Source organism: Lytechinus pictus, chromosome 8 (genome assembly GCF_037042905.1).
Source record: "Lytechinus pictus isolate F3 Inbred chromosome 8, Lp3.0, whole genome shotgun sequence".
NCBI lineage: Eukaryota > Metazoa > Echinodermata > Echinoidea > Temnopleuroida > Toxopneustidae > Lytechinus > Lytechinus pictus.
Window position 1 is genome coordinate 33,385,236 of NC_087252.1, and position 12,077 is coordinate 33,397,312.

General features: G+C 35.8%; 1 protein-coding gene across 1 annotated transcript in view; it reads right to left on the reverse strand.

The window, feature by feature from the left end:
- LOC129266504 (DNA polymerase epsilon catalytic subunit A-like) overlaps positions 1-12,077 on the reverse strand; it is a 64,774-nt gene that overhangs the window by 51,960 nt on the left and 737 nt on the right. The window contains exons 2-8 of the mRNA XM_064103954.1: positions 7,543-7,672; positions 6,753-6,833; positions 5,514-5,651; positions 4,748-4,902; positions 2,975-3,113; positions 2,360-2,437; positions 988-1,095 (exon numbers count right to left, since the gene is read on the reverse strand). Coding sequence (XP_063960024.1) covers positions 988-1,095; positions 2,360-2,437; positions 2,975-3,113; positions 4,748-4,902; positions 5,514-5,651; positions 6,753-6,833; positions 7,543-7,672 — 829 coding nt within the window. The remainder of the gene's footprint in view (positions 1-987; positions 1,096-2,359; positions 2,438-2,974; positions 3,114-4,747; positions 4,903-5,513; positions 5,652-6,752; positions 6,834-7,542; positions 7,673-12,077) is intronic.

Below are 12,077 nucleotides of genomic sequence, written 5' to 3' on the forward strand. Positions count from 1 at the left end.
CTGTGTTTATAGAATGTGTCTAGAGAAGCTTTTTTCTGTTTATACTCAATTCTTTTTATTATTTCATTGGATTGATTTTTGAGTAAAAAGATATTAATTTGGGATGGGTTGTAAGGCAGGTTCATGGTAGCTAATCAGTGACACATTTGCTCCAGTGATGATTGCTCCGGGCCTTATTTTGTCTCTAAGATATAGGGTTACAGTTAGGGTTGCAATATAGTTTTATATTAGGTTTAGGGTAGGGTATAGTGTTAAATCCAGGGTTGAAGTTGGTCATTCCACTCGTGTATGGAATTTGCAGAGGAGCAATTGTCGCCGGAGTGAATGTCACGAAACCGAAGTACCATGTATGTCTCAAATAATCTTCTTTCTTTTAAATAAGAGATTGTTTTAACTTCCTTTTAAGTTCCATCAACTTTGTAAAAAAAAGGATGTAATCCCATCGCTTCACGCAATTGCCATTTGTGTGACCTGCTATAGTGCTTAAAGACTAGATACCTGATATACATCACAAATATTACACAACACCTTTTCCTGTTAGATTTCATGCAATTGCGTTTTTCACAGCAAACTGTGAGTACGAAAATTCACATTAATCATGCGATTTCAATTATTGACATCATTCATGACTTTGTGCAGATAATGCCGAGTGCTCCCAATCAGCAAAAGAAAACAAATTGCAGCATGAAAAATCAATTCCTTTTCGTCCTTTGTGAAAATTAATTACAGGAAGGACAAGAACACACTAGATTAACTTCCAGATTGAAACAGACAATGCGTAATGGTGTAATACGGCTACATCTGCATCTGAAGTGCACCATCAGCCCGCTCACAGGAAATGACATTGTCTTGGATAAAATATTTGACGCCTGAAATTTGGGAGTAATATCGGTAGTAAAGATATATATCAATCATTTGTTTACATAGCGGGTAGCCAGAATTGTTATGATTAGATAATGATAATTTCTTGTAGCGATGATCACTAACCTGTCCATCTATCATGTATGAGATCATCATGACACTGTCGGTCTCTGCATCAGGGAACTTGAGAGGAAGCTTGGTGGTTTCAATATCAAAGGCAAGTACTACTGGGTCCTGAGGAGATTAAACACAGGTAAAGATATCAGAAAGGGATTCTTACAGCTACACATAAAGCTTAACTTGAACACAAACCTGGGTTAAGGACGTTCCACAGTTAAAGTGAAATCCATGTCATTTTCACCAAACTTTGCACATAGATACTTTAGAACCTGAATATTCGAAATATGCAAAAATTAACATAGGTCCATGTGCTTTATTTTTTGCTATAGAGCTTCAAAGTTCACCTAAATGGATGTTCTTAAGAATTGCGCATTCAAAAGAATTTGGCATTTTTAGACCTCGCAATATCACTACAATGAGTTTAAACCTATAATACTCAGTCAAGATACATGAAAAAGTCATCAAAAGTCATCAAATTTTGCAAGAGAGTTAATCATTGTATTGTTAGAATGGAGAATCTATTTATAGTGCTATTTGTTTGCAATTTTAAGTCTAACAGCACTGTCAGTTCTTAAAAATGGCGTAAGAGATAACAAAAACCAAATCTCAAAAATGTGAAATTACAATAACAAACTACAAAAGTACAAAAAATGTTGCACTTTATTCAAAATCCATGTCATATTCACCAAAATTTGCAAAGTTGTAGAGGAAGGTATACATAAGAGGTGCAAACATTAAAAAATAGGGGTTCATGTGCTTGTTTTCAAACTATCAGTATTTTTATTAGAGCAAATGTGCTTTCTAAAACACCAAAAATGCGCCAAATGCTTTGTATCTATGTGAAGACAAAAAACAAAGCCACTCTACCATTTATTCAAACTCGGGGTCATATTCGTGATTCTTGGCAGCATTACAGAGTTAAGTATTTCAAAATTGTAGACATATTTTATAAATGGTCCATGGAATAATTCAATTTTTTTAGCTTCATAAAATAACGCATCGGATCTGTAGTTAGCATGCAGATGATGAGAAAAATCAGCTCATAACCACAGCTAATTAATCGCCTGTTCATCCATTGTGACGTCAGCGCGCAGAGTGTAAAATATGCGCAGATCATAATGCGCACAAACATAACTGTGGAACGTCCTTAAGTTGCTTAAAGTTACTATTACATGTATGGTAACTTTGCCATCCAATGGTTACTATGGTAATGATGATCAACAGCCAATCAGAATAAAGGATTCCATCCAAGTTACCATTGCATGGTAAAGTTACCATAATGGTAAATTTGAAGCAACGGGACCCTAGACTTTGAAGATTTTTCACTAGAGGGCAGTGTTTGGAATGAAGTACATGTGGTAAAGAACGGAATATTTACCGGTCTTTCTAACAAATCATCTCTCTGTTTGATGATAGGTGCCATAGATCCTCGTCCCTGCACTGAATACCAATGACCCTGTATAGGACACAGAGAGAAATAAAGACAGAAAGAGAGAGAGAGAGAGGGGAATATGAGAAAAGATAACACAAACAATAAGACAGACACAGAGAGAGGAGGGGGAGAGAGAGAGAGTATGAAAACAAAAAAACAAAGAGAGACACAGACAGAGAGGGAGAGAGTATATCAGAAAGATAAGTCTTAGATTTCAGATTTAACCATAACACATAGAAACATGTATCATTGTGGGAAGACAATAATATAACTAAAAAATACAAAAGAATTAGTGAGTGGGTGACGTCATCAGTCCTCTCATTTACATACCAACCAGGATGTGCATATAACTGTTTATGCAATTAAGCGAAACATTCAGATGTCATAACTTTCTTACCTTAGATCCGATTATGATGAAATTTTCTGTGTTTATGCTTGTTTGATTTTTCTCTTTTTATTCAAATCAACTTTTGTGGGGTGGACTTGCTTTTTAACAAGGTTTGTATTAAAATGTTTTCTTGGGAACTTTCATTCAGAACACTTTGTGGATTGAACACTTACCACATGTATCTTCTTATCAATAGCTACTCTAACATGGTAAGGGACATCATATTCTCTGATATCAAGTATATTATCCATCTGATCGTTGATCTTCTTGCCTCCTTTGCTGCCAACAGTACTACCATTCCCAGTTAGATGGCTAACCATAAAAAGAGAATAAATGAGAAATTATTCTATAGTCATCCTCACTAACTGTGAATAAGTCTTCAAATACTATTCCTCTTATTCCCTTTATCATTACTATTACAATAAAGGACAAGATCTCCCTGCAAATGGGTGGGCTATTTTTGGTCACTTCAAGTTGACAACTGAAGAGTCGATATGAATCCGAAACTTCTAAAATTACGAGAAGCTGAAAATCTTAAAATTTTGCTTACATTATATATTCTTTCCCAGGCTTTAATAGAGTAGAATTTATTCTGGTAACTATGTTTCCCTGACAGTAATGAAATACACTCATAGTACCTGTACTGTTAAAGATTTGTCTCACAATTGGCTATCCATAGTTAAACAATACTAAACCTGGGCCCCGTTGCATAAAAGTTATTATAGAATGGATGAGAAAATCCCTGCAATCTGATTGGTTGAGAGCTATGCAACAATTTTTACTGGGCTGCATGAACGATATCCCGATAATCAAAACGATATCCACTGTAAACAAGCTATCGCCCGAAAAGGTCATTGTGATGTCATCGCGCATGTACTGTTACGCTTGTTTACGTCAAAATTTTGAATTTTCGATCAAGGCAGAATGAATCAAATAAAGGATGCAAAATGATCTGTAAGTACAAATACGGTACCATAATTGTCATAGGGATTAAAACTGCCCGCATACTCGTTAGTTGAGAAGTCCAGACATACGATCTAACGTTAGATCTACTGCCCTGGGCTGGCTGTGCACAGCCAAATCTCCACTGCAGGCCCAGGCAGCCGTAGGCGCTGCCCCCGGCCCGGCCCGGGCATACACACACAGCTATTGGAGGTCTTAGGCTGCCTCATAGATCTAGTCAATGCAAAGCTGTATCTGGCATTTTGGGTATAATAATGCCTTTGTGCCAACATATTATCAAGTTAGGCATACATATTTACGTTGTCCACGGTTATCAAAGGGTCTGCCTACCTTTTGGAATTTTCATGCATCCGGTAAATAAATCATGCATCCGGTAAAAAAAAAATCATGCGTCCGGTAAATTGAATTTACCGGACGCATGAAATTATCATGCATCCGGTATATCATTAATTTTTGTGGTTTATTCAATAAATTTTTTCCATTCTATAAACCAGATGATGCATGGGTTTCTTTCGTGGGTCAGTGGAACTGTGTGCACGCGGTAACTTTGGCATTCTGGTCTAAACCATGCCAAAGTTACCTTGTGCGCACAGTTCCTACTGACCCACTCTAACCCATGCATTATGTGTATACTATTACTTTCCCATCCAGCAGTATCTTTCACGGAATCCTTGGTTCTGATTGGCTGTTGAGCATTGTTACCATTGAATTGTAAAGATACCATAATAATAACTTTTATTACAACAGTACCCAGGGGGTCATTTGGAGAAAACTTAAGATTATGGTAACTTGATCATTATGCTACCTTCTACGGCAACATGGTTCAAAAGTCACTAAAAATCAGGTTGCCTATGTTTGGTACCATAGTGGCCAAAGTAACATCATTTAAAGTATAGGGTCAAGAGATTAAACCTGAGTTTAAACCTGAGTGCTAAAACCTGTGTTCAGAATAAGGTCCAATGGTTGAAGAAATAGGCAAATACCTGGTTAGAAGGGCAGTATATGCAGAGGAAGATTTCTCATGCTCTCGATTCTTGCGAACCCTCGGCATGATCTCTCGTCGCACCTTCATTAGATCCTGTGTCGAGTGGAAGCTTAGCTTCAGGCAACATCTCTTCAGACCCACCAAGTGATTTGGCTGTTGGTGAATAATGGGGGGATACAGTCCCAATCTTAGAAAAGCAACATCAACACTCATAATTTCGACATATCTGCCATTGTGGGCAGCCAAGAAATAGGAAGAAATTACAAAGAACTTTCCAGGAGGAGGAACATTCTTAAGATTCCTTTTCATCACTACAAATAGCAATGCACAGGTTATTAAATGAAAATTAATTTTGCTCTAAAAAAAAGGAATATTCCTATTTAATAGGAACAGTTGGCAGCTATGTTTCAAAGACAGAATACAGATACAATTACCAGTGTTTAGCACTTGGTATATTTGATAATGGATGGTGAACATAAAAATAAGATGATCCTTGGAATGTTATTGATAAACATCACTTTTGATTGATTTATTTTCACTTTTTGAATTTGAAGATACCATATTCTCTTTGAAAATACAATATTTTTTTCAGATTTTTGCACTTTAAAAAAAAATTATGAATGATTAAGGGTGATGAGATAGGAATAAAGGGCAAACTGTGAAAATGCATTCAAACGGCTTTGTATGTTTTGATTGTCATACTCGCTTGTCGGCATACTAGAATTCAATCCCATTTGTAGAAACTGGTTCTGATGAACACATACCAAGTCAAGGTCTTCCTTGTAGACTGTTTCCACTGAAGCAAGCGTTCCAGCATGTCTCCGAGTCAGGTATGCGGATACCTCCCTCTCACATTCCTTCTTGGTGACGATGTAGAAGTAAGGTTTAAACGGGAGGGAAACCTGAAATAAAATAAAGAGATTTTTTTTAATATAAGCTAGAAATTAATTCAGTTATCTTTCCAAAACACAAAATAATTCAAGATCATTTTTGTCATAAAAAAATTGGTGTGAGATGGACAGGAGGGGGATTCACTGTCAAAGGCACTTCAAGGACAAGTCCACCTGAACAAAAAGTTGATTTGAATAAAAAGAGAAAAATCCAACAAGCATCAAAATTGGAAGTAAAATAAGAAAGTTATGACATTTTAAAGTTTCACTTAATTTCATAAAACCGTTACATGCATATCCTGGCTAGTATGCAAATGAGGGGACTGATGACGTCATTCACTCACTATTTCTTTTGTATTTTATTATATGAAATATGAATTTTTTTAATTTTCTCCTCATTGACAAGGGAAACAACAATTAATTCTTCCCTGAACATGTGGGATTAGCATTGTTTAATACTATATGGTTCAGTTAACTTGGTCCTTATTGTCAAATCTAAAAAATGAAATATTGTATAATTCAAACAATAAAAAACAAAAGAAATAGTGAGGGATATCATCGACCGTCTAATCTGCACATTAATGAGTTGTGTATATCATTGTTTTGTGAATAATAAGCGTGACTTTAAAATGTCATAAATTTCGTATTTTACATCCGATTTTAATGAAATTTTCAGCAATATGCAAGTTTCATTTAATCAAATCAACGTTTTTCTGGGGTAGACTTGACCTTTAAAGGAATTTTAGTCCAAGATCTATGATAAGGATATTATTAGTATATATATATTTATATATATATATATATCACCTACAATGTAAGTCAAGAAATAAGGATTACATGTATGAGAAAAATATTTACAGAGACTTCCCTGGTGACTTATTGTTGGTTTGGGTTGCAGGTCACATTTTTTGTTGTAATAATTAATAATAATATAGTGATTTGTATAGTGCAGAAACTATGTGCATATATTTTTAATAATAACAATACACAAGTACCCTTGGCCTTTAATAAAATGTTGAAATTTAAGACCTGAGCAATTTCCAGAATTTTATTTTTACAGTGATCAAAATGTGCAACCATTAAAATCACACCAACTAAACGATTTCAGGGTACCTTGAAACGACTACCATCATCTTGTAGGAAGTAGTAGTCCACAGCACTGATTAACTTTTTACTCTCATCCAAAATGTCTGCCTGGTAGAAAGAAAGAAAAACAGGGGAAAAAACATTTGTAAGATGAACAGAACGTTTGCACATAAAATGGTGAATCAATGAAATTAAACACTCATGGTTTTGGAAGAGAGTTATACCAATAATCCAATGTAATTCAAATAAACTTAACTAAAAATACTTACATGTACCCATTGAGTTCTATCATACCTATAATAATTCATTCTAAAGGTTAACAAGAAATCACATTTATGTTGAAACTTTTTTTTGTTTAACACAACAGGTGAGGTTAAAATTTTATTTGTAATTTTAAAGACCAAAGAGATTTTACATAAATTGCACATAAACTTTACAACTTACAATATCACAATTAAAGCAAATAAAGTTCACCAATTTGAAATTAAAAGTTGATTTAATTCAAAGTCAAACATCCTCCCATATAACACCCCTATGCATCATGGAACATTCCAATTCAGAATTTGATTCATTAAACCCTCCAGATGGTAATCTGCATTTATCAGGAAGGAATCCCAAATTAAATCAATCAAATTATTGCTATTTTACATATTCAATGGAATTGCAATAATTTCTATAGTTAGTAATAACATCTGTTTTAACTGCTCACTTTTTATTCGATTGAGATTCATTTTCTAAATACTTTTTTTAATTATTGTTAAGTTCTATCCCCTGATATAATGGATGTACCCAGATAAGCTTAATAATGAAGGCTTACTGGATGCATGTTGATGAGCCATCCCACCCTCTCAGCGGGTTCTTTGTAGCGATCAAATCCATACAATGAATCCAATTCGTCATTGATTGTCGCCCTCTGTAGTCTGGCCTCGGATGAATCCTCCAATCTTCTGCTCGAACAAAACAAAAAAAATAGGTCTAAGCAAGTGACCAATGGGCAAGACCTCCGGGTATTAAAATCAACTAAGAATCAAGCAAAAAATGTGAGGTCAAAAGAGAGGTCTGACCATCCACTCACCCTTCATGTTCCTCAACTGGGCGATTCCATGCTTGAAAAATCAGCCATTTATACAACATTTTTCAAACTGCTGTCCAAACAAACGAAGAACTTCAATTTGCTTTGTGGTAATATTAAAGTACTACTGGGTAGACATGCAAAAAACTGACAACCAACAAAAATAAGTTGTCCGTAGGTGAATTAGAGCTTAAAATGTTGCGTGTCGTACGGGACATCTCTGTGTCCAGTACGACACACATAATTTTCACCTATAATTTACCCATAATCAAGTTTTTTGTGTTGGTTATTAGTTTTTCACGTGACTACCCACTATAGCTTTATCACTAAAAAAAAAAAATTATTGCTCAAGCATTCGGCTACAAAACTAGAAGTTGTTGTCAAAATGTCCCGTACGACACGTATGGAATCGCCCAACTCAGCTCAGGTGATGTTTGAAAAAAAACAACGGTTTGCATCTCATGTAAAAACTTATAATGAAATACGCCATCTTTTGACAACGAAAAAGAACAGTAGGGCCTATGCTGAGAGGAAAAAAATGCTGAGGGCCTAGAATGCAACCAGCAATACAAGCTTCCGATGTAAACAAGCGAGCGTATGAATAATATTGCGCGGCCTCTCGCAGCTCTCTACACAGTGTCTACAATAATTATTTGTACACTGTACATTAAAAAACACTGAAAAATAAGTGGACTGTGATTTGTAACCTTGCTTTCATAAACTCTAATGAATAATATATCAAATGAAAGAGAGAAGTGTAGTCTTTGTTTTCCATCTAGTTGCAGATTGTTATCGATCAATATTTTCATATTTTTTGTGATCATTGAAGCATAACTCATAATGCTTCAATGATCATGATTTATTTCTTATTTTTCTGAGAGATGAGATGAGATGCTTTCATTTCATATTTTATTTATTTTGACAGAAAATGAAATATAAAAAATGAATCTAATTACACCCCTGTACAAAAGTCAATGGGGAAACAGCAGTCAGGTATCAATTTGTATAAAATGGTTTATGAAATCTGTAATACCAATTGAAATAATAAGAACTGTATATCAAATGAAAGCATATTATCTCATCTCTAGGAAAAAAAAAGAGGAAAAGTCATGATCAATGAAGCGTTGCGCACTACGCTTCAATAATCACAGCAGGACCTGAAAATATGCATTGTTGCATATAACAGTTCATGTTATACCGAGGTTTTTTTACCTGACTGCCTAAGAAAGCATGAATGCCTGTGAGCAAGCAACCAGGGGACCAACGGCTTAAGGTCCTCTCCGAGGGACCTGGTATGGTAATGAGGATAAATGCCTTTACCAAAGGGCACTAGCGCACCACTTGGGAATCGAACCCGGGTAACCGGAATCCGAAACCCCCGCTCTACCGACTGAGCTATCGCGCCTCCCTAATCATTCATGCATGACTGATCACTATTTGGAAGTAGTTGCAATAGCCAATACAAAAGTCATACTTTCTTTTCCATTTTTATTTTCATTTTGACAAAAAATGAAATATATCTAGTCTATATCATTATTATACAGTGCGTCCCAAAAAAAAACTATACACTTTTGAAATGGCTGCCAAATAAAAAATATAGCACTTTGAGGGAAAACACTTACATATATGGAAGCCAATAAAGTCAACTTTCAAATGACACCAAAAAGTTGGAAAACTATTCCTGCTTGATCGAGCACTGCCCACTGAAACAAAGGGTATGAAAATTAGGGTCAGCAGAAATTAGCCTTCCAATTTCTTTCAGGTTTTGAGATGCGAGTCCCTTGGAACTTGCAAAGTTGAGGGTGTTTTGATAAATCAATGATCAAGCATTATCAATTTAGGTTTTTAGAGCAAATTTCAAGAATTATTAAATTGACATTTAATGCATGAGTGAACATGAAATACAAGTTTTCACTTTTTCAAGTGGATCTCAGCAATGTGTTCATGGAAGTCAGAATAGGGATAGGAATTAGGTGGGGGAAGTAGGTTGACGGGATATGGGTCAACAGAACACTTAACCCCCCCCCCCCCTCTCTCTCTCTCTACCCCTTTCACCCTTTCCTGAGAGACTAGCCTTTGCGAGGGTGAGCAGGAATAAGCCTTCCAGTTTTTTTAGAGGTGAGTCCTTCAGAACTTGCAAAGTTAAGGGTGTTATGCTAAATTAATGATGAATTGAGATCAGTTTTGGTTTCATATTAAAGCAAATTTCATGAGTTACTAAATTGAAATGTAATGCATGAGTAAACAGGAATTGTAATTTTAATGTAGCTTTTTTAGTTTATTATGTGGATCTTATCAAGTGTGCTTGTGAGAGTCAGAGTAATGTGATGGTACCTGTTACATGCAAGGGGGTGAGATAGGGTAAGACTGGGTTATAGGGGCATTCTTCTTTGTGTTCTCTTACAAATAACAAATCATGTACTCACCCCCGCCCTCCATCCCCTTTCTTTCTCCTGGATGGTATTCAAACTTAAATGACTTATGGTTGACGGGTCTTTCTTTTCCATTGAATGATTATTAAAAACTTGACTAATTATGATGATTTATGAAATAATTTATTGAAAAAGCTGAATGTTTGATTGATCATTTATTGAAAAGGGTGAATATTTGATTGATCGCACTGATTGAGTTGATTTACTAATAGATTATTGATTGAATGATAGGTAAAAGTTGATGACCTAATTTTCAGAATTTATTATCAAATTGACAGTCCGCTCTGCACTTAATACGTACATGTAATAGCAATCAACCTCAATCTCAAAAGGAGAGAGGAATGGACCTGCAGGAGGGAGGCTAAACGTTCTGTTGACCCTTTTCCCATCAGCTTACTTCACCCACTGAAGTCGTTTCTTACCCCTATTCTCCCGACTCCAATGAACACACTGCTGAGACCCACATAGTAAAGTTAAAATGCTGCACTAAAGATTGCAATTCATGCTCACTCATGCATGGAATTGCAATTTGATAATTCATGAAATTTGCTTTAACAATGCAAATTGATAATGACCATCAATTCATCAAAACACCCTCAAGTTTGCAAGTTCCAAGGGACTCACCTCTCAAAAACTGAAAGAAACCAAAAGGCTAATTCCTGCCCACCCTGATTTTCATACCCTTTGTTTAAGTGGGTAGTGCTCACTCAAGCATGAATATTTTTCCAACATTTTGGTGTCATTTGAAAGATGACTTTATTGGCTTTCCATATATATAATTCTTTCCCCCCAAAGTGATATACTTTTTATTTGGCAGCCATTTCAAAAGTGTATAGTTTTTTTTGGACGCACTGTATAAGAAAGACAAAGAAGAGGGAAAGTGTGGATTCATATTGTTTGGTAAGTTTTATGGAAAAAAGTGGTCATTAACAATGTATGATCTAGTGTCTAAATTCCGGTTATGAGGGTGTTGTTGTGCCTTGACCCTTGACCTTGTACATGTAACTTTCCTGCGCACTACGCCAGAGTCACTCAAGCCAGGGTTCATTACATGCCGCCGCGCACAAAAAAATCAAGCCATAGAAGTTGTGTGTTGTGGACGCCAGAAGTGGGATCGCAGCACGCGCGACCCAATACTTAGAAACCCACTGCCAAATGCGGTTCATGGTGCGAGGTACTCATTCAATGAACAAGGTTATGATATAACCTTGTTCTCAGTTATACATGTATCTCCATGTGTGGCAAAATAAGGATGGCAATGTTTGGCTCATTTTCTCTTTTTCTTTGGGACAAATGCTTGATTTTCTTACACGTGACAGTTTCCAATTCACCTATTCGTCGTAACTTGGCCCTTAAGTAAATTTGATGCTTTAAATTATTTTTTTCTTAATAAAAAATAGAGATAAAAAATGAAAATTTTCTTGCCATATTATTTTCCACCAATAGAGGGCGTACACAAAAATATGCCCAAAATTCAATTTTTTCGAGCGCTCTAGTGAGTACAAAAATTATTCCCAAGTTACTTATAAAAAATAAATTGCAACTGTATGGAAATTAGTAATTTTGGTCACAAAAATGATATTTTAATGATTTTTTAAAGTGTGTGCTCTGCACAGCATTGGCATGCCATGATGTAGTCCTCCTACTATCCTAGACCTATAGTCCTACCTGTAGATTCCCCACAGGCAGGGTGGTTGCAGTGAACAAGTGGGTGGTTGCAGTGAACAAGTGGTGCGAGGTTAGTATACTTCTAATACTAATCTCACAATACGTGTGACTGTGAGTGCGCCAGAGTTAGAACCTTGACCTTGAGTGGGTCTAGCCTACTGCCTAATTCTAACTTTTAAA